Source organism: Pseudorasbora parva, chromosome 8, assembly GCF_024679245.1.
Source record: "Pseudorasbora parva isolate DD20220531a chromosome 8, ASM2467924v1, whole genome shotgun sequence".
Lineage (NCBI taxonomy): Eukaryota > Metazoa > Chordata > Actinopteri > Cypriniformes > Gobionidae > Pseudorasbora > Pseudorasbora parva.
The window spans coordinates 23177610-23202189 of NC_090179.1; the positions used below are offsets into that span (position 1 = coordinate 23177610).

Sequence of the window (24580 nt, forward strand, 5' to 3'; positions counted from 1 at the left end):
TCTACAAAGCAACAATTTGGCTTTATCAAAGGTAGTTTGTAATTTATTAGCCACCAAGTGTTATACATATTAATGAACATCTCTGATTACAATCATCAACACTTTCTCTGAACAAATCTGAAAAACAGATGGTCTGTCTGAGGATCTGTGCACGTTTCTTTTCTACTTCTTAATGTCCAGTGCAAAAAGAAATGTCCATGAGATGATGTCGGATGGATTGTTTTGAAGTCTTTTTTGTCTGTTTTGGAGCAGAGAGCTCAACTTTAGTATGGAATATCGTCAGCGTCTCAGGCCTGTATTCAAGCCCTTGAATAACAAAAGGTGACATATAATCAAATCACTTAAGCTTCACTGGTTTCTCTCCAGGGAGGAAAATCTGAGAGTTAATTAAAGGATGGATTGTGAGGTGTTTTTAAGTCGCCAACTCTAGTCGCCTTGATTGACACTCCAGTCCCGTGTTTTTCATGCCAAAAGTCCTCACGATTGTGTGTTTTGGCCAATCTTTTGACTGTTTGTTCACTTATGAACCCAAAGTAGGCCAAATCCTGCAGATTTTGCTGCAAGCTTCTTACAAGGAAGAAGCATAACTCAATGCAAGATACGGTGGTAAACAAAGTTCTCGCTAACATTGAATTTGGTGTTATCAAACCTGTCCTCAAGAATCATGAAATGTCACTGAAACTATTATCAAGGTCAATGACATGGGTCAATTCAAAATATTTTTTTTACTAAAAGTTTAATTTTATGACTCTAAAAATGTGTTGTAACCATCAAGTATCAACCATCAACATATTTCCCTTAAATCTTGAATACGTGTCTTAATTATTAATTATGTTTCAATAATATACTTTATACATTATATAAATATATAAATATAAAATGTATTTTATATATTTATGTTTTAATATATACATTTTATTAAATATTTAACTAGATTTTATATAAAGGTAAAATACAAAAATATAATATAAATATATATTGTTACAAATATATGAATCATTAATATATCACATGATATACACTGATCAGGCATAACATTATGACCACTGACAGCTGAAGTGAATTACACTGATTATCACTTCATCTCAGCACCTGTTAGTGAGTGGGATATATTAGGCAGCAAGTGAAAAAAAATTCCTCAAAGTTGATGTGTTAGAAGCAGGAAAAATGGGCAAGCGTAAGGATTTGAGCGAGTTTGACAAGGGTCAAATTGTGATGGCTAGATGACTGGGTCAGAGAATCTCCAAAACTGCAGCTCTTGTGGGGTGTTCCCAGTCTGCAGTGGTCAGTAAAAGTGGTCCAAGGAAGAAACAGTGTCGAGAGGGTCATGGGCGGCCAAGGCTCATTGATGCACACGGGGAGCGAAGGGTGTCCTGTGTGGTCCGATCAAAAAGACAAACTACAGTTGCTCAAATTGCTCAAGAAGTTAATGCTGGTTTTGATAGAAAGGCTGCAGACCAGTCTGGGTGCCCATGCTGACCCTTGGCACATTAGCATCAGAACTGGACCACGGCACAATCAATGGAAGAATTTGGGCTAGTCTGATGAATCACGTTTTCATGCGTGTGCGTCACTTACCTGGCGAACACGTGGCACCAAGATGCAATGAGAAGAAGGCAAGCCAGAGGAGGCACTACGATGCTTTGGGAAATGTACTGGGAAACCTTGGATCCTGCCATCCATGTGGATGTTACTTTGACATGTACCACCAACCTAAGCATTGTTGCAGACCATTCTATGGAGACGGTATTCTCTGGTGGCTGCGCCTCTTTCAGCAGGATAATGCACTCGGAAACAAAGCTGATTGCTGTAAATAGCCTACAGTTTTCTTAATACATTTATAGATCTGGCCAAAAAAGTACAATAAAAATCATGCTTTGACCCATAAACAACCTAACAACTGGCAGTGTCTAATCAGTGGAGTGAGGGACTATATTATTTGGGTGTTTAAGTGTTGTATGCTCCAATAGTGTGTCATTTCTTCCCTGTCTGGAGGCAAACGGATAATACATTTTATCTAATCACACTGGCACCTCATCAGACCACCCAGATCCCTTATCAGGACCCCAGGGAGACAGATCCACCGAGACAAGGAAGTCGCCTCATATGTACACAAACCAGAAACAAAGAGGAGAAAGAAGCGGAGGAGGAAGAGAGGGGGAGGATGAGTCTGCCGGTGTGTCCTTTGAGTTTGGCTCTCAGTGACCCGTGCCCTGGTGCTGCCACTGATGGCCAGGCATACATCACACATACTAGATAAACACACAGGGCTTTTGGAGTGCAGCAGGCTTTCCTTCAGCTAAACCTTCAACTGACTCAACAAACGTGTGCTCTTAAACAGCTCATCGATTTTCTGTAGAATAAACTAACTCGCTTAAAGTCATAATCCACTAATAGCTAAGTAACCTTTGATGAGTGCACTGAATAAGACACAATAATAAACTCCACAGAGAGATGCTATATTTCTTAATTAAGTATAGAACTGATAGCCACAGTGAAGCAGAATTAAGAAACAACATCACAAGAAATGCCACTCTCAAACTAAAACTTGTGTCTTCTCCCTACATTACCACTCTGCATTTATTTGATCAAAAATACAGTAAAACCTGTAATATAGTGAAATATTATTACAATTTAAAATAACAGTTTTCTATGAATACATTTGAAAATGTAATTATTCCTGTGATGGTAAAGCTGAATTTTCAGCATCATAACTCCAGTCTTCAGAGTCACATGATCCTTCAGAAATCATTCTGATATGCTGATTTGTTGCACAAGGAAACAGTGATACTTTATATTTGATTGAGAAAGTAAAGTATGAAAGAACATAATTTATTAGAAAATAGAAATGTTTTGTAACATTAGAAATGTCTTTATTGTAACTTTTGATTAATTTGATGCTTCCTTGATGAACAAAAGTAATAAAAAAATAAAATAAAAAAATTAATAACAAATAAGACAATTCAATTTCTTTAAAGGGATAGTTCACCCAAAAATGAAAATTAGCCCATGATTTACTCACCCTCAAGTCATCCTAGGTGTTTGACATTCTTCTTTCAGACAAATAAAAGGTGAGTTATATTAAAAAAGTCCTGCCTAATCCAAGCATAATGGCAGTGATTGTTGCTCTGTTGTTGAAGTCCATAAAAATGCATCTGTCCATCAAATAACGTGCTCCACACGGCTCTGACAGGTTAATAAATGCCTTCTAAAGCAAATTGCTGCGTTTGTGTAAGAAAAATATCCACATTTTAAAAAATTTGAATAAAAGTTCTAGCCGATCACCTTCCGTGGAAAATTGTTGAAAGTGTCTTCTCGGAGTTTAAAATGCGTACGTCACGTACGACTGACGAACAATATTGGTAGTGTAAGCCTTTGAACTGCAGAGGCACTTTCAACACTTTTTCCATAAATTGAATACGGAAGGTGATTGGCCGAAACTTTCCTTCATAAAGTTTTAAATATGGATATTTTTTGTACACAAAATTCACTTCCAAAGGAATTTATTAACCTCCCGGAGCTGCGTGGAGCACATTATTGGATGGACAGATGCATTGTGGATTTCAAATACAGAGCAACAATCCCTGCCCTTACAAAGCTTGGATTCGCCAGGAGTTTTTTTTATATAACTCAACTTTTATTCGTCTGAAAGTAGAATGTCATATACACCTGGGATAACTTGAGGATGAGTAAATCATAGGCTAATTTTCATTTTAGGGTTAACTATCCCTTTAAAAATGAATCTACCTTTACAAACTTTTGATGAATCATGATTTCTGCTAGCCTAGAAATCTAGACGCACCCTAGCGGCAGCAAATCTAATCTGCCGCGAGTGTCGTCTAGCAACTCTCAATACACGTCTGAGCTGTAAACGCCTAACTCTGGTCAGGCCAATCATATCGTGTATAGAGTTGATGGGCGGGGCTTAACTTAATGACGGCCGAGTTGCACTTGTGTGCTACTAGTAAACACAGAAACTGGCGGTCTTTTGAATCTAATCAGTTTTTACCGCAAATCTGGAAGACTTGGACTTAAGCTTTTCTCTGAGAAAAGAACAGCACTGAAGTCATTCTTAAAAAGGGTAGATGTGTTCGGAGTTTTGCCGACCGGATACGGCGAAAGTTTAATCTATCAGCTCCACTTCACGTAGCTCTTGTTGGTTGTAGCGCTATCCAATCGCAAGAAGAGGGAGTTTGAAAGACAACCGTTTATCCCGCCCCTCGGATTGAGCCCTGTCTATGGTGAGTTTCCAGACCGTGGGTCTGGCTTGTCAGGCTAAATTTCTAGATTGCTGCATGAAAAACATACAAATACATTAACAATAAGGCCCAGTAAAGTGGCAAGCAAGTGGAAAAAAGGCCAACAAAGAAAAGATAAAAAAGATAAACCTTCATAGGACCAAGTTGTTTAGCAGTATGGAAGGAAGACACAGACAAAAAGTCTGTTCTTATTGTCATGGCAACCAATATTGCAGCCCAATTCCTAGGATGGCTATTCCTTCTCACAGTGAGAAGTACCTCAACCTTCTTTTCTCTTTTATTCTCTATATGTGCCTCTATCAATCAGTATTGATCTCGTCTTTTTGGAGCCATCGCAGTTGCGTGCCAATCACCCCTCTTCCTGCTCTTTGTTCTGTTCTCTCATATTTTCCGGACTAGTCCCAATCCATTTTTCTCTTTGTTCTTTCTGCCTTCAGCGGCCACTCCATGAACTACTGGTGCCAATATACGGCATGTGCTTGTGTGCCTCTCCAAATGATGAATAGCTGTAAGTCATTTCATCGATGGAAAACACAGATTAATGGTGATGTATAGAGCTTTTACTTGTGTTAAAATCCAATGCGAGACACCAGCAAAAAAAACTCATGAGCTTCTCTTTAAACCCACGTCATTAGGCCCAGATTCAAACAACCCACAGCAGCACCTCTCACTCAATCATAAACCTTTTCGGCAGCCGCCAATGGTCTTTTTTTCCTCCATGCGTGCAAAGTGTGGTTCTCTGAGAATACGTGCTGACAGAGTTTCGATTAAGAATGGAATAAAGACTGAAACATCATTTTTTTTATCTGTATACTTCAATGTGCGTGCAAATCAGCAACTATAAAAAAAACGTTTCTAATGTTGTACAAATGATTCTGGACATTTGAATTGCGATCCAAGCTTCATATTTTCCTTTGCAGCAATGAAAGGAAGCATGCATGGAGTTTCTGGATGATACTTGGATAAAGAATAAATGAGAAATAAATGCCTCTGTAATGGATCCTCCAGGATACTGAACTCAGCAAACTAGGAGAGAGAAAGCCAGAGAACGAGGTCATAAATAATCAGATTTGAGTATGGTGGTTAGCAGTGCTATAGTTGATAGACAGTGACACCAGTACAGATTTATGCCGTAGCGACTTACAGAAAAGAAAACCGGTCCCTCTGCTGAAGGGTCCAAAGCTTTTGAGCTACACTGCCACTGGTGCGTTTATTGTAATACAGTTTTAAGCAGTGCATGTTACTGCACAGTCACAGAATTAAATGCATCTTAAATATTGGAAGTCAACATGAAACGCCATTCATAATGTGACATTACAGAGCATAGCAAGACATTACACAAGGAAAATTACTAGAGGTCAACCGATAACAATAACTGGATCACGTTGGCTTATTACCAATCAATCAACCAAACCTAACACATAAACAGGGCTGAACTTTATTATAAAAATGTTAAAGCAGTACTGAACCATGAATCCTGTTCTATATAAATATATTAATTATACCTTGATCATTCACGTTAGTCCATATTGCTTTAGGACACTTGTCCACCAAAGCATTTTTAGCCAGCAAAAAAAAAAAAAAAAAAACTATAGGCGCTCTGCTGAAAACGCATCTCTGTGGGCGCTTGAGAACGTTTTTGCAGCGCAGCATTTTTTCAGTTGAGAATCTGCTTGTTATGATATGGAATATCCACAGAAGTGTTACTAGTATCTCATTTCACAGGTAGTTTGTTTCTGTATTGATTCTATAAAAAATGCAGATACAATGTTAAGTATTTGCTCTGCCTCTTGTTTTAAATTATTTTTTTCCATTATTATGCTGCATGTTTTCATCTGTTCTGTTGACGTTGTACAAGCAGAATGTGGCGGTTGGTCAGTGTTTTATTTGTCCCGCCCCTCCACTGTGATTGGACGGCTGGGTGAAGAGTGACATTGATGTGTGCTGCGTTTTACATTCTTCCAAAAAACGGCGAACGCTCAACGCTTGAGCCTTGTTGCACTTATGGTGTTCTAAAAATGCGCCGCTCCCATTGAAAACAATTGAATACGCCAGCCAGCTGCGTGGAAAAACCCTTTTGTGGACACACGGTCTTAACTAATGTTAAGAGCTACAACTTAACTGTAAAATGTATTAGAACATTTTAATTAATGACAATTCTGTCATCATTTACTCACCCTTAAGTTGTTCTAAACTTGTGTGAATTTCTTTCTTCTGCTGGTCACAAAATAAAAAATAAATACTATTGAAAAGTCAATCAACGGTTTGGTTACAGAATTTCTTCAAAATACCTTCTTTTGTTTTCAGCAGAAGAAAGAAATTCATACAGGTTTGGATCAACATGACTGAATGATGAATTGAATCGTGAATAAATGATGACAGAATTTTCATTTTAGGCTGAACTATCCCTTTAAAAAATGTCTAAACATCTATTTGGCTTTGGGTTCACTTTAACCAGAGACCACGCTGGGCTTTTCATGTAATGTCACTGGGGGGATGCATTTGAAAGCCACAGCAAGTTATTACATTTTGATGAAAGATTACAAAGACACACTTTTGTTGTTGTTGTGAGCAAGCACTAGCACATGTATAAAGAGTTTTGATTCCATGTTGACTTTAAAGAATTGATTCGGAAAGCCATCCAGGAGATGAGGTGATCAGGTTCGTGTCTTGACTTAAAAACATTGAGGATGCTGCTAAAAATGTCAGAAGCACTTCTCAAACAGAAAAGGAAGGCTTTGATAAAGCAGGAGGTTTACACTTGAACCCGACTTCAAACAGAAAGAAGAGTCGCTATTGCATCAGAACTCGGTAAGTCCGCATTTCCGTCAAACAACAGTATTCTGACAGCATTAATGTTTTTGATTAGAGACATTTAATGATATAACACCTTTTGAAATCTGTGCCATGTACAGGGTCCATTAGCAATACATAAACCATTTTGTGTGGGATACCTCCTGGCTGTCTGATGTGAGAAATAAATTTGAATGAAAGAGTAAGGTTGTAGTTGAAACAGCACAGGGATGCTCAGAAGATCAAAGAAAAGGCTTCAGAAGATGACAGTGCACAGAAGATTTTAGTCTTTGGATTCCAGTGCGGCACCATATTAAAATAAATAAGATCAGTGTTCACAAACACATTTATCATTTCAAATTAGATGCAATTTTAAAGGGTTAGTTCAACCAAAGATGAAAAAGAATTGTCATACCTCATGATGTCATACCAAACCCTTAGACTTTAATTTATCTTCAGAACACAAATACATTTTAAAGGGGGGGTGAAACATTGAGTTTCAGTCAATCTCATGTCAATCTTGAGTACATATAGAGTAGCATTGCATCATATCTCTGAAAAGTTTTTAGTTTTATTACATTTATAAAATAAAGATACGCTGAGACTTTCCGGGGGAAAAAACGAGTGGATGGAGGCGTGTTGTGTGGGCGGAGCTAAAGAATCTTGAGCATGCGCAGCTATTGAGACAGTGGCCAGCTAAACAAATTCATTTAAACACACACACACACACACACCATACATCGCATGCTCCATAGATAAATTAACTATATGTGATCATGTTGTGTACTTGTGGTTACGCGCCGATAGCCAACAACACAGACATTTGAAGTAGTTTTACTCACCGCCTGCGGTTCCAACGCACGGCCGTGCACCTTTATTGTTGGGGCCGCTCCTTCCTTAAGCAATAGTGTTTGAATGTTTGTATGTAAATAAAAGCCTAAATGAAATCACATAATTCATCATATAAAACGATCAAGTCTCTTCAGAAAATGTGTAGTAATTTTTCATAATCGCTCAATTCAAATGGATTATGATCTCATTATTAACTTTTTGAAGAGTCAAAGTGGTAGTTGCGTGGACTGTCAATGAAGGGACAGAAGTCTCTAAAGTAAAAAAAATATTCAATTGTGTTTCGTAGATGAATGAAAGTCTTACGGGTTTGGTATGTATGACATGAGGGTTGATAACAGAATTTCCATTTTTGGGTGAACTATCCTTTTAATATAGCCTTTGTGTGACTAAGACTTTAATGCATAGCCTATATTCATACTTCTCTGCAGAAATAAATCATCAGCTTAAATCATCCCATGTTTGCTGATTTTAGCTAGTCTCCCAGCCTGGTCAGGCAGGTCTAGCTTGAGAGGTTTTGGGGACATTTTCACATAGGAGACAACATTACCAGGTTGAAAGACCAGCATAAGCTGGATAAGACTGAGTTTTGCAATGCAGGAAGTGAACAGGCAAGGTACTGACTGCATGCATTGTCTTTCCTGTAGCTCAATGAGTAGAGCATGGCGCTAGCAACGCCAAGGTCATGGGTTCGATTCCCAGGGAAAGCAAGACTTGACAAAAATGTAAAATGTGTACCTTGAATACAATGTAAGTCGCTTTGGATAAAAGCGTCTGCCAAATGCATAAATGTCAATGTTAATGAAAAACTACGTTTAAATTTGCTTTTCTCAATGCTAAAATAATGGATGAGAAGTTGAGAACATTGTGGTGACTAGTTGGTTAGATGTGGTTGAACGATGCATCACCAAGATGATAATTTGGCTGCTCTTTAGCTTTTATTTTTATATTGACAACAATGTATTTTATAATTTAGTAATTATTATGTTAAATAAATATGAATTTAACTGCGGTATTGTTATTTACTATTTTTCAATGAAATAGTGTGCTATATCATAAATTGGTCTGCTCTCTAAGATATTGTGCTGTGTCCACATTCACCTAGATATACAATGCCTTAAAAGTATGTTTGTTTGTTTTTAAGAAAAAATACATACTTTTGAGTGTGTAAAGGCAAGCTTTGGGATCAGGCAAGTTTTCTTTAACGGACAGCTCTGTTGCTTAGTTACGTGCATCATGTCACCAATTAAACTGCCCTGTCAATCATCTTGTCACAGTTCAAATTCTCCACATTCAATTAAATTTAATTTTCTACCATTTCAGAGAGAAGTAGTACCACGTTAATCTGCCAGTCGTGGGTCTTTCCTGCAGAGAACTCTTTGTGTTTGCAATTTGCATAATGATCCATTTAAAAATTAATGACCAAACGTATCTCTACAAATGTTCACAATGCTGTAGAAAATGAAATATAATTTGGATAGCATTAAATTATTGTCTTTTCGTCAGGCTGATTATCAATCACTCAAACCCTTTTAATCTAAACATCTTAGCTGTTGTTTATCGTTTTTTAAACACTTTATTCATGTTTGTAGTTCTAATTTAATTTAATTGGGTATCTTTGGAATAAACATACTACGATTTGGAACACACTCATTCTAATTTTGAATACTATTTAGGAAGGACAGTATATGAATTGGGATGTAGCACTGGTTATTAAAAAAGCCTATCGGTTGACCACTAGCTCTGATTTGATCACAGGTGGAAATGTTTGAAACTTAGACAGTTCATCTACTCTCCAGCACTCCATCATGAAGCCCCAATGGACTCTGACTTGAGGCAGAGATGGAAACATACGTCCAACCCCTGCTACCCTCTCAGCAACACTGCGCCTGTTTCACAGAATCATTGACAAGCCCTCTGCGCTCTTGGCTTCCATTAATGGAGCCGAGGAGGCTTTGAGGAAGATGAAGGTGCTGTCATTGAAGACCACGTTTCTGGGCAATGCACCATGAAGTCCTTCGAGGCTGACTGCACTGTCCTGCTCGAGAAAGGTAAGAGGGAAAACAGTTACTCAAACACCTAGTAAAAGCTCAGGAGCGGAAGGTCAATGGTTTTCCTTTAGATCGGTGAGAAGTCCGCCGCAAGGGGGACGGTTTAATTCCCCTTGTATTTATGAGCTGTGAGGAAGGGCGGATGGATCATCGCTTTTGAGAGAAAAACCCGAGCAGCTAAGATCACTAAGTTCGACACTAGTTCATTCGCATGCTTGCAGACTATCTTAGGAGCTTACATAAATCCAATTCTCTCCAGGATTCCTCCTGGCGATGCACGAGTCCCACAGGTGCATTTGAGTCAATCTAGAGAGGAATCTAGGGCAGTGATTATGATGCCTCTTCCCACTTTAACACCTTATGATTATACAAATCACTTACAAAGAGACCCTTAAGAGAGTTTCTAATGATGACTTATAATGCAACTATATGATTTTTTTTATGGAAGCACATCTGATTTACTGTGAAACTATGTGCATTTGATTTACAGCACAGTTATATGTGGCCTTTATGAATTGGCCATTTGGTGTCTGGAGCAGCAGATGGACATTTTTATTAATATAATCAAAAAGCAATGAGAGCTGTGAGTGCACAACCTCTAAAATAAAGAAAAAAATCAAGTGTAAAATACTGAAATGTCAAATCTCCCATCTCCTTCCTCCTTCCTCCTGTTCTGATGCAGGACATCTTGAGTGTTCTGCTGTTTGTATATCTGCTCTTCCAAACCTCTTTCATTTCAGCTGAGATTCACAGATGTGATTCGTCCAAGCAAAGAACATACTTTCAAACATCTTATTCTTAGCGTTATTCAACATCAACCTTACCTCATAAATAAGGCAAAGTCAAACAAAATTATGATCTCTCACCTTTACACTAACAATTACTCATCTCACTGAACTCCAAGTAATCCTATTCAGAATGAGAAACAGGACAGTCGGACTCCGGTTCAGTTCCCAAGCGCCGACTGCTTGGTCGCATTATTGCATTCTCGTTATTGCAACTGGCAGAGTTTAATCAGGGGCCTGAGGTTGCTGGCAGACATAAGAGATGCATTCTTTAAAGCAGCGACGCTCTGAATATGGAGACAATTTGCTCAGCGGTTATGATGTTTAGGCCGGAATATATATATAAAAAGACAAGATGAATTACGAGAGGGCACTTCCATGAAATTACAGTGCTTCTTGAAACAAGATGTGCAAAAATGTAAGGAAGCCTATTTCCACCTCAGAATATAAAAAAACAGATAATTGTGAGAACTGTTTTGTATTTTTAGAGATAAAATAAGGGGAAAAAAATGAGTAACAACTACTAATTTCATGTATTTATATATTTTTATTTTGAGCTGGAAACATGCTTCCATAAACTGTGTTACATCTGTCATTAATGATTCCTTGTTTAATGCCGTTTACAAGACAAAAATATGAGAATATAAAATATGGTTAAGGAAAAAAAAAGTTTGTGAGCATAAATGGATGTCACAAAGACATTTGAAACAGGAAGAGACATCGGTGGGGAACTGTTTGCAGCCAACTCCAGCTGCTGATTTAAGGCTTCACTCCATCCGTCTCTCATCCATCACTATTTTCACAGAAGAGGTCCTGCTCACCTGCTCACTAGACCATCTAATGCAAGGATGGACAGTCACCACCCAAACAGCACTATTCCAGATGTGACAGCTGGACCCCCAAAATCCTAATAAAGTCCTGTCCCTCAGCAGCCATAAGCTTGGGGAAAAATAATTTAAAAACAACTAAATATGAGAGGAAAACAACCACAAATGCACACTGGCATCAGGTTTAGTGGTACTCAGTAGACCTTAGTCTGGGTGGACAGCATTTTAAACTTGATGCAAATGTCAACAAGGCTGTGAGGGAATTGTTGTCAAAAGTACCGACTTTGGTACGTACCAATTTTAAAAATGTGACGATACCAGCACGGGACATTTGAAAGCAAGTGTCTATCAGAGGATACATTATATATCCGCTAATAGACAGATCTGCTGACAGACACCTGCTTTCAAACGCTCCCGTGTGTAAGCGCTCGGTAAAGAGCCTCAAAGATGTCTATTTATAACATGTTTTTGAAGCGTTGATCATTGTAGCCAATCACAGACATATTTGTTGAGCGCATGAACACAATGGCCAATTAAAGGTGTTTAAGAGACCATTTCACAACTCGGTACTATTGACAATGCTATAGCCGCGTTTCCACCGCAGGAACTTTCCCCAGGAACTAGAGACTTTGGGGTGGTATCAGTGTGTTCTGACCACTGGGACAAGGGTCTAAATGAAGTTCCGGGTAAAAATTTCCCCTTCAGAAAGTCCTGCTCACACAAGAAAGTTCAGCAGCCTTTTGAATGGCCGACTCTATTTCAACCACCATTTTTAAAAGTCTGTTGCGATTCTTGCCATAAGAGTTATTTGATATTGGAACAAATTGTCCCGGGTAATTTTGGAGTAAATGGGGCTTATGAGGGAGAGTAATATAGTTAATTCAATTGACTATAAAAATTCTGCCCAATACGGACAGGATGATAGTTATTTTCATGTTATGGCTGATAACCAATAAAAATAATTCATGGTTATAAATACTACAAGTTTAGGCATCAAAACATTATAATGTACCATATAAAAATAGATATTCAATTAGAGATTTGCTAAATATTAAATTAAACTCTTATTAAATTATTTGTTTTTAAAGATTGACTTTAAGTTTGAGTTCATTTATGGCAAAGATAATTTAAATGTAAATAGGAATGAAGAAATTAGTACAAATGATATTGGAAAATTAAAACGAAAAATCACTAATACTGTCTACTTACTAATATGGTACCAATATATTCTGCATCCCTAACTGTATTAAAACCACCCATTTTGAAAACATTGAAAATGTTCATCTTCATTAAATTTCCGGTGATTAAAAACATGGGTTGTAAAAACTAAACATTAAAAAGAACCATAAGACAGTACAATGATTTAAATGATACTCCTATCCCTCACAGCCTCATTTTCATTTGTGTCAAACTAAATATGGCATCTTCCCTGACTAAGGCCCAAAGTCTGACTAATGACTACCAAAAAGATATAATGAAAACACAGAACAAACCACAAAACCATGAAAGACTTCATGATTTGTCATCAACTCACCTCATGTTACTATTCAAAAGTCACTAATGCCAAAACCACCATAGTCCACAAGTCTTTCTTCTCCCTCTTTCTTGCTGTTGTCTTACCACACACATATCCTAAATTTGTCAATGCTAAGCAATGCACTGTGAGCACTTTCCTTCACACCCTAGTAAGTCACACATTTCCCCCCTGCTACAGTTGGACAGATGCACTGGATTTGAATTGATGGGCTCTGCGTGCTATAAAAACATAGGCAGTTGCCTCAAGTGGAGCAACTCTGACCTGGACACCCACAAAATGTCCAGATGTGCGTCCATGTTTATATTCGCTTCAGTGCGCCCGCTTGGCCTCAAACGAAGTGCTCGAGGAAGTATTATATTTGCAAACACATTAAGTAGTACATCTCGTTTCCTGCAATTTGGCCGCTCTGTGTAAATACTGTGCTAAACCACAGAGCTGGGGTAGCTGGGGCATGGCAGTTAGCGGCAGGAAAGAGAAGCGTGGACGAGAACTAAAAACAGCGGAGGCTTGGCCCAGAGCGATAGAGCTCCTGCAGGGGAGAGGACAGAAGTATGCCACCGAGACTGCCTGACTGGCTTTCCCTCTTCTTGCGTTTGCTTAGTTGGTTACACTGATTGCAAGGTTTGGCTATAAACAATTGCAAACAACTAAACAGACAGCTTAAAAGATAATATTAGCAAAGCAACATTTAACAAAATGAAGAGTTCTAGGAACTGTTCGATGGGCGATTTTTTTCTGTTTATCTACAAAACTTTCAAATATTTGTAGGCTACTTGTAATTGTTTAAATTATACCTTGTTATAACTGCATTTTAGCTATGTGCAAAATTGCAGCATAATAATATACTCTCTCTCTCTCTCTCTCTCTCTCTCTCTCTCTCTCTCTCTCTCTCTCTCTCTATATATATATATATATATTATTATGCTGCAATTTTGCAAATAGCTGAAATGTAGTTACAACAAGGTATATTTTAAACAATTCTGTATATATATATATATATATATATATATATATATACATATACATATATATACACACACACTGTATATACAATAAATATCAAAACAAAAAAGCTTGAAACACAGAAAAAAATAAAAAATAAGCAGAAATTTGTTTTGAGCTTATAATGCTTTTGTTCTTTAGGCATTTTTTTTTTTTTACACATACTGTTTAATGTTTTAAAACCTTAAAATATAACGTAAGCATGTTGTGTACATTGCCTAAGCATAAGCTTGTTCAGAAATGCTGATGACATGTTGATAAAAAAAAAAAAAAAAACGTCTCTCTCATTTTCTCAAAATACTCAAAATCTCAAATATGTAAATAATCGAATACTCAATTTTTATGAGCCCAAAAATTCGAATACAATATTTTGGGAAAATGCCCATCCTAATATATATATTATATATATATATATATATATATATATATATATATATATATATATATATATATATATATATATATATATATATATATATATATATATATATATATATATATATATATAAAATACAGTTTAATTCAGAACAGGGCACAGTTCGTATGAAAAATTGGTAATGTGAAAGCTGTTGTGCGGACCTAAGAGCGCACCAGAACCACACCATACCTGGAGGAGGTCCATATTCCACGAGTAGGAATATAGCGCGGCCCCTTAAAGAGATCCGCGTTCCCTGTTGAACTGCCAGTATTTTGTATGTGTGCCGAAATGTGCCGCAATTCACTTGGAAGAAGTGTGAAGAAGACGGACTCGGGAGCGCTCTTATTCAGAAAAGTAGTCTGCGTATTCGTTTTAGCCGACTGTAATGTATTTAGTTCAATAAAACACATGTGCTGTAAGTGGTGATGGTGTTAATGATTTGACTCATAATGAGCGAGAGTGAGCTTGCAGTGCATCGCGCTCGGACTGCAGAGAATGTGCTCAGTGAAAAAACGCACTTTTCTTTCTTAGACCTGGAGTCTAATAAAAGTTAAAAAGAAAATATGGTAGCTTGTAGGCAAAACCTGCATTTTTGGTTTAGACTAGTAATGTTAATGTCAACCCTTTTCTTTCCCTATTAATGTTTGCTGCTGCATCCTATGCGTATGACTGCTCTAACTTTTTCCAACTACGGGCTATGCCACAGATCAAACAGAAAACGCGTGCTGCGTTAACGCACGTTTATAAATTTAGTGCCGTTAAAATGATTTTGCTTTAACGCGTTGTTAACGCATTAACTTTGACAGCCCTAATCAAAACAAAAAAAGAAAAAAGAAAACAGAAAAAAAGAGGAAAAAAAACGGTTGCTACGATTCTCTTATTCGAGGCCATTGTGAAAAAGAGCAAAAACAATGCAGAGATGTCTGGCATCAAACCAGACTGGAGAAATGATCGCCTTTTGTGTGCGCTAAAGCAGTGTGACCAAGTCATTGGAAAAGTGGAGAATGGCTTTTAGAGGCTAGAGGGAAAAAAGCAGCATCTGAGGCATATTCTGAAACAAAACAAAAAAACTGGACATCTGATCAAGAGAAAAATGCCATATGGTAGTGTGTATGCAGCTTAATGAGGCATGCAGACATCCACTCCTCCTCAGACCAGGAACCAGGTCCATGCAAAGACCTGCTGAGCTTCGCTTGTTGATGTTTTGAGTCTAGCATTCAAAGAAGAAAAACTGAGCCAGTGAGTAAAAGCATAGCAGTGACATCAATGTAAATTTGCTCCAAGCATAAATCTTGATGCAACAAAACAGATTACAACAAAACAGATTACACTTAAACAATTATATATTTTCTGAAAGTTAAAAAATGTTCCTAGCATTTACCAACTTTAGATCATATTTGCTCAAATGCATATATCGTACAAGAAATGATGACTGATGGGCACAGCTGGAGTGTATGTGGAGTGGAGTGATGCAGTGATTTGAGCAATATTCCCCAAACTGTCTCCAACACGAATACACCTTTGAAAAACCTGGCAATGAAGCAGAGAGATGTAGTGCTGCCCTTGACCAAAGAAAGCCCTGCGAGTGTATTTTTTTAAAGCATGGGGGCAATCAAAGACTGTGGAAGATAAATGGAACCATATCAGTGATGTCTTTTCAAGGACATTGCAAGGCTTGGAGTTCACTTCCAGCAGTGAGTTGCCAAGACACGGCTGAGACAGGAAACGTCTTTGAGGCTAAAGGGAAAACTGATAGACAAGTTGTACCCAGAGCACTGAAACTGGCAAATGACAAAATATTTTGGTTTGGCTCAAATATGCGGACTCCTCTCGAGTTCTTAAATAGCCTTCAGTGTTGACAGATCTCTCTAAGAAGCTTTGGGGTGGTGAGGTTGTACTGACACCCTCCTAATGAGCTGTGAAGTCAGATCAGATAAGGAGCTGTGGAGGCACACAGCTCCCCGTGAGGAAGGAAAAACATCCCTAAAAGCCAAGTTAACTTTTGCTATTAAATAGAATTATTGGTGGTCGTTTCACCTGCTTAGAGGACTCGGACTAGGAGATCAAAAATCATATCAATATTATTTTGCCTCTTTTAAACAGATATATAATGTTGCCATGTTTTGTTTTTCTCAATCAGAGGAATAATAATTTGATAATAATTAAAGTGAATAACAATGATTATCTCTACATCTCAGCACCGACAGCAAGTAAACATTTTGTAAACATGTTGATGTGTTAGAAGCAGGAAAAATGGGCAAGCATAAAGATTTGAGCGAGTTTGACAAGGGTCAAAATTTGATGGCCAGATGACTGGGTCAGAGCATCTCCAAAACTGCAGCTCTTGTGGGGTGTTCCCCGTCTGCAGTGGTCAGAATCAGTCAAAAGTGGTCAAAAGAAGGAAAAGTGGTGAACCGGGGACAGGATCAAGGGTGTTGCTTACATGGGGAACACATGGCACCAGGATGCACTATGGGAAGAAGGCTAGCCGGCGGAGGCAGTGTGATGCTTTGGGAAATGTTGTACTGGGAAACCTTGGGTCCTGACATCCAATTCACAGAGTTGATTCACTGATTTGCTTAATCATATTCTGAAACTTACCAATTCTAACATTGTTTTTGCAACTGAAGTTTAAATCTGAGACTTATTAAATATGCCTCATACTTTTGAATCATGAGAAAAAATTATTGTGAAACTAATCCAAGTGGTCTTTAAGAAACTTAATGGCCTGCATATGCAAATAGGGATGCTCATTTCGGTTAATTTTCCTGACCGATAACCGATGCTCATTAATCAATTATTAACCGTTAACTTATAAGATTAAAATACTGAATTCCTATTAAATAAAAATACAATTGATGAGTGTCTGTGACCCGGTAAAATACATTTTCACGTGTTTATTATACTGTGCAAACAGCAGAACAAACAGAACAGCTCAACAACAGAACCTGGATTCACACATTATCACATTTTCACGCACCTGCAGCGTTTCTGACAGAGAGAGAGAAAAAAATAAAAAAAAATAAAAAGCATAAAATAAATAGGCCTATTATATTATATTCACTAAAATTATCATCAAATTGAGATGACAAAACGAAAATACACTGAATCTGTTTGAAGCTTTGAACAACTGGAATAGTTTTTTTTTCTGTCAAATAAAAATAGCAGGCCTACCTCAATCCACACTTTGGCTGGTTTTTAGTTGTTAAAAAGTAACATGTCTAAGTGATGTGGATTAGTCTGGAACTAATTATTAACTAATAATTGATTATACTAAATGATCATTTTGTCTGTCTCCGCAGCGCAAGGCTCAAGAATACAGAGACGCCTCGCTAGAGCAGCCAGCCTCGGGAAGCGCCTTTCATTTGCTTTCCTTCACCAGTCAGAAGCTTGACAAATACAGTTTTTTTCAACCATGCAGCAAACAAACAAACAAGAAGCTGTTCTTGCTTCTCCTGTTCAATTTATTTCAGCCTCCGGATCTGATTCTGGATCATATATGTATTAGTTGAATCTGATTATAGCCATGGTTTATTAGAGTAACGTTTTCTTTCTACACGCTGGAGGACGTCACCGCTTTGTGCTCTTCATTCTTTAGCTCCGCCCACAGTAAAATTGAAGCGAACACACGCACATGTCTACCTGTGAGCTGGAACTTCATTAAAAATAAATGAAGTAGTATTACACATTCTTATTATTATATGATCCGAATGAAGCTAATGCAGCGACTGTGTTCTTCCACAATATCTTGCTATCTTCTTCGGCATGTTTATTGCTGCTGGCAAGTGATTGACCGAACAGCTCCATGATGGAGAGGCTATCATGGAGTGGGCGAGGCTACTGAATTAGACATGCTTATTATTCTGTAGAGGCAGTGTTTCATCAGTCGATGACGTCAAGATGCGCACACGATTGTTTTCTGGGCCTGGTGTCTATAAAAGCTTTTCTTTGACTAACAATGAAGTTTTTAGCTCTGAAACTTACATGATAATCTTATATTACCATGACCTTTTATATAGCAAAAGCTGAAGGGAAAGTTGATTTCTCAATTCATCACCCCTTTAATTGTATAAAACCAGCAAAATGACTGATAATATATTTTGCATATTCAATATATCTTACATCCCTGCATGAGAACAGTACTGTTTGCTGAAGCCCATTATGAATCACAGAAAAACAGAACAAACAAGCACAAAGAGGAGTGTTTCAGTGAAAAAAGAGAAAAAAGGCTTTAGAAATAGAATGCAGCGCTAACAAGACTATGCTAACAGATGATTGTTCAGGGCTCTCAATGAATTTGAATGGGACAAAGGCCTTTCCTGCATTATTGTGTTGTGGAGACCTGTGGAGCAACCACACTCCATCTTTTTCACAGCTCTCTCAATTCAAATCTCTAAGAAAAGGGAGACTCGACTAGATGTACCAATTATGCAGCTGCCTCACACAGTGAAAAACGTCATCCCGGTGGTGAACATGTCCAAGACCACAGTTGGAGTGTGTTGTGAATAGTAGCCTAAAAAAGTGAAGTGTCCTTGCAGAAGAGACAAAACAGCAGCTGAGTTCAAGCCATTCTTACGCATGTACTAAAGAGAAGCCTTTCATCTGGGTCCTCCATAACGGCTCCAAACTTTCCAAACAGTTAGAGGGTTCACAATATCACACAATATCAAGGATGGATCAATACCAAGATTTTGGATTTGGAATAATACTAGCAGGGATTGATAGGTATTAAATAAATGACCTTTATAAAAGAAGTAACTGTTGAAAAAAGTTTACAAAAGCTTGTTAACGTTGTAGTAAATATTATGGTACAAAATGTAAGACAATGTTCTACATGTTATAGGCTAATAAATAAAGACAAATGCAAAAAAAAAAAAAAAAATAGCAACAAAAATACTGTGAGTTTTGGATATATTATTAATATTTACAACTCACATTAAACATGCAAATGCTACTAGATACAAATGACACTAGAAAGTGCTGAAAATTTTCAAATGTAAACATTTCTGAATTATACCAGTTAGCGCATTAACTTTGCCATCCCTAAAATTCTGAAACTAACAATATCATGAAAACTAATGAAATGCAATTTGAGAAGACACATTAAAAACCAACCCAACACTGATTACCTTGTAGTTGTATGCCTTATAAAAACTATTTTGCATGCTATCTTTGCAGTTAAAATAAAACGGGAGAGAGTTGCTACCGTTTTCACACGACAAAGAGTGGACGTTCCACCAAAAGAAAGATGAAACCAATTGAATTATTCCTCAGCCTAACGCCAGTGACGCACACACAGGGTGACAAAAACTTAAAATGTAGTCAACCGCCTGTGCCAGTACACATTAAAACTAATCATGCTCCACTCAGGGATACGCTGGAAAAAATGAAATCAAGCCCGGTTCAGATGTTAAATGAATGATCACAATAGACCCATTGTAATGGCATTTGGACAGAAGCTTTGATTCAGAAAAAGGGAGGCGGTGGGAACTCTGCGCACAGGGATCTCTGATGAAGGGAAAAAAGCAACTCATCAAGTGCCGTGCTGTGATGCTTGGATGTGGATTTGGCAGTGATTTCTGCAGTCTGTGCATCATCAAACTCCCAACTGCTCTTGAGTGGCATGCCAGCTCCCATCTACAGCAGTCGTTTGTGCCACAGCCTGAGAGACAGTTGGTTTGGACCTCGTCCTTGGCAAGTTTGCTTTGATGGTTGTAAGGATAGACTTAGTAACTCCTTATATTGTTCTTATGTTGAAAACTCTTTTGGCAACTGTCTGTGAAACATTAGCACTCAATGAATGAGGATGGAAACTGACAGCAAGACAGGAGCCACAATCAGATTTGATTTGCACTTGATTTGTAGACCTGAGCGCTCCTGATCCGATTCCTAATTCCGAACTTAAGTAATACCACTTTAAACTTCTAATTTTACTCCCAGACCTCCCACTTGACCCTATGCAGCTCCTATTCCCACTATGTAGCAGAAAGCAGTCAGTCAGTCCCAAAATCTCTCCCAGGCACGATCCTCCCTCTCTCCGGAGAAACCCCAGGGCCAAGTTCCCGTCTGCTGGGCCCTCTGTCAGCTCGCTGGAGTGTGTCTCAACCCCCGCCAGCACAAATCCACCACAGAGAAAGCATTAATGTGCCTTCACTTGATATGTGACCATGTGAAATTACACATTTTGATTTACTAGGAAATGTATTGTGAGCTTTGAATTTGCCTGTGGAGAAACTTATTAGAAAAACACTTTGAAGTCCCTATACAGGCATTGATAAAACAGAATGTGGCTTTAATAGTCAGCAGACAACAGAGACTACGAGTTCTAGGCCAGGTGAGACCAAAGTCCAAACCTCAACTGACCCCTCAGACTTTTTCCGATGTTATTTTCTAACATGAAAAATAAGGTTGTGAATCTAGAACTGGTACTTTGTAAATACCAGAACCAGAAGTGCTTTGTCTTTAAATGTGACCTTATCTAACCCACCTTAAGCACAACAGTGAAAACCATTGAGAAGTGTAAGTAAGAACAGCTAGTAAAAAACAATCCCCCACAGCCTGAAGAGAGTAACTCCCTACTGAAGTAGTCCAACCCAAACAAAGCTTACTTAAGCTCGCTCTTCAATATCTTACAATTCATCATGCTGGTTTCCAAGTCAATTTCCTAAAACGACTGTTTCCATTTACTTAGGTTTACACACTTTAAAAGCGCACTCTAGCAATATGTCTTAAACATACACAAGTCATTCCACATTGGGGTTTTCACACAGTTCATGCTTTAAAAAGCCCTTAAATTTAGCATTAACAAATTAAGCATTTAAAATGCAAAGAGTGTAGTCCTACCTCCATGAAACAGGTCCCTGCTGCAGCATTCTCCTCGATGGATGCATTGTAGAACTTGCTGCCAAACACAGGTTCGTTATCATTAATATCCTGTAGGATCACTTTAACCACAGCTGTAGTAGACAGTGGCGGTCGACCCCTGTCGGTGGCAACAATAGTTACACTCGGTATAGGGTCCGTTTCATAATCTAGCTGGGTCAGGGTGGTGACAATACCAGTAACTGTATCAACACTAAACCAATCTGAATGAGTTCCTTTAGTCTGTAGGATGCTGTACTGAACATCCCCATTAGGTCCCTGGTCTTTGTCCCGTGCTGTAACCTGTACTACAAAACTTCCCGGAAATGCCACCTCTGGAATAACCTGGGTGTATTCCTGCTGGTCAAACAAAGGTGGGTTGTCATTAACATCTGTGACCTGAATGGTAAACGAAGACTCTGCCCGTAATGGAGGGGTGCCAGAATCTGTGGCCATGACTCTGAGTTCATAGTGGTCTTGTTCCTCACGATCAAGTATCTGATCTACGCAGATGAGATAAATGATGCTGTCTTTGGTGGTCAAAGCAAACTTCCCATCTCCCCCCTCCAAAGATACATTCACATTGGCATATTCTCCATAATCAGGGTCTGTGACTGAAATCCTAGCCACATATTGGCCAGGTTGCGCTCCTTCAGAGATGCGTGGAGAACCATCCTCACTGAGGAAGATGATGGTCATGGTAGGCTGGTTGTCATTGTAGTCTCTCACTTGGATGGTCACAAAGGCATTAGTGATCTCTGGTTGACTGGCATTATCCCGAGCCTGTACCACAAGCTCATGGACTCTTCTCATCTCATAATCCAAAGGCTTGTTCAGAGTGATAACTCCAGTTCGAGAGTCAATGACAAAGTAGCGATCAGGATCACTCTGTCTTCGGTTGATGTCATAGAGCACCAACCCATTGTCACCTTCATCGGCATCAGAAGCAAACACCTGCAGTATGTTGTTCCCAGGTTGAAGGTTCTCAGAGATCATAGCATGGTAGCGACTCTGATTGAAGACTGGGGCGTTGTCGTTGATGTCCTGCACAGTCACGTCCAGGATCATCTGTCCTGTCCTCTTAGGTGAACCACCGTCAAATGCTTCCAAGAGTAGAGTATAGGAAGATCTTGTCTCTCTGTCCAAAACAGCATTAACCACCAAATCCAAGTAGAGGACTTTGTTGGATCCTCGTTTGGTTTCAAGTAGAAAAGCTTGTCCTACATTTCCATCCGTTATGATGTAACCTTGCGTAGTGAGCTGGTCCTCATCTGCATCCACAGCCGGCTCAAGAGGAAACTTGGTGCCTATGGTGGTCTGTTCTGGGATTTTAAACATGGCTCTTTTTCTGGGGAACACTGGTGCATGATCATTGATGTCATTGACTAAAATGGTGACTTCTACTGTTGTACCGGTCATGGTGACTGCTATGAAGCTATAGCGATCCCGTACTTCTCGGTCCAAGATCCTTGCGGTTTTTATGATCCCTGTACTCTCGTCAATGTCCAGATCAGTGCCAACACCTGTACCCTGATGATCTGAGATGAAGTAGTGGGTTGCAGTTATATCAGGTGGGAGGCCAGCACTGATGTCACCTACTACAGTTCCTGCCGGTTGTTCCTCATCTAGTTGGAGCTGCAATGTTCCTGGCACCATGGATGAGTGGATGGTCATGAGGTGTAGTGCCACATACAGGATCACCAAAATCCACCACTTCAAAGTCCTGTTTTGATGCAATGGATCCATAATTGTCCTTCCTTCTCTCTTCATTGAAAATTCTTCTTACAAAACCTGACAGGACAAATGGAAAATAACTTTAGTTAGAGAAACAAGCATAAGTGAACTAAGAGAAAACAGTCCAACACTATCCAAAAAAGAAGCATGCATTACAAAAAGATGGATTACACAAGCAGGCTCGGTTACAGTTATGACAAGAATGCTTAAGTGGCTTTCCACATGTTGTATGGGTTCTTTTAATAATAATGCAGCACACCATGTGCACACATTGTTTCTGCATTTTACTGTCAGCTAATAAGTCAAGACGTTATTGCTACAGCCTATGCAATAAGCTTCTCTATTCTGTACTAAAACTAAAAGAAATTCAAAGTCTTGTTGTTTTAGTTATAATTTTCACACTTTTTGATTTACATATCCTTTGAATTAGTGCAATATTTTCATCCTTTTATATTGATTATTTTAATCAATTTTGGCATGTTTTTGCATGAACGTTAGAGAGATCCAAGCCTGAAACCCTTGATTATTGAATTACTCAATACTGCAACTCTCATTTCTTTTGGGGTGTAAACTTAAGGAATGTCCTCCTACAGCAAAAAAAATGGTGCAGTGATGGACAGGAGCTTAAAATAGAGACTGTGGTTAACATAACCCCCCTTTTTCAGTAAAACTATACAACTTTAACCTACGTTGATGCCAAAGAGAGCCAAGAGAACTCTTTAAACCCAACTCAGTTTTAACCCTGTCGTATATTAATGCCAACACTAATGCACAAAATGAAGCTAGAAAAACGCTGGTGGGCCAATTCTAATATATTAAAACCACAAAGGTCTCCTCTGAGTGTTCCTCCAGCTCCTTTTTAAATAAGCAATTCCTCATCCATAAAATTGTAGCTTGTGGACCTGTAAACTATGACGACCTTATTACTGAAATTATAAAGAAAAAAAATCCTTTTTAGATGATTCCTGGATTAGGTTCTTTTCTGGGTCCAAATGAATTATAAACATTCTGTAAGACACAGCTTAAATATTTATGTATGCTTGTTAGAGGAACTTGACTCATCCAGCCCAGCTATTCAAGTATTAAGGATCTGCAAAGCAGAGAGGAGATGAAAGATTGAAAGTTATGAGAGAGCTTATTATCCAAGGAATAATGAATTGAGTGGTTTTCTTGCCCCTTTTGTGGAATAAAAGTACTACAGGAAAATTGTATTCACATCCAAAGGTACAACTGAAGCCCATATTTGACTCTGCCTTTGACTAAATCTCTTGAAACAACACTTTAAATCACATTGACCCCCTTTATTTTCAAAAGCAAGCTATGGAGGCTACCAGTGCTTTTTAGATCTAAGCACACACATTAAGGACTTTATGCAATCTCAATTCCAAAAGCAGCATAATTTCAATATATATATTATATTATATATATATATATATATATATATATATATATATATATATATAT

The 24580-nt window shown here is 38.3% G+C and overlaps 1 protein-coding gene across 2 annotated transcripts in view; it reads right to left on the minus strand.

Annotated features, from left to right (window-relative positions):
* dchs1a (dachsous cadherin-related 1a) overlaps window positions 1-24580 on the minus strand; it is a 130211-nt gene that overhangs the window by 92321 nt on the left and 13310 nt on the right. For both annotated transcript variants that reach the window (XM_067450444.1, XM_067450443.1), the window contains exon 2: window positions 21365-23173. In XM_067450444.1, coding sequence (XP_067306545.1) covers window positions 21365-23152 — 1788 coding nt within the window. In that variant the 5' untranslated portion in view covers window positions 23153-23173. The remainder of the gene's footprint in view (window positions 1-21364; window positions 23174-24580) is intronic.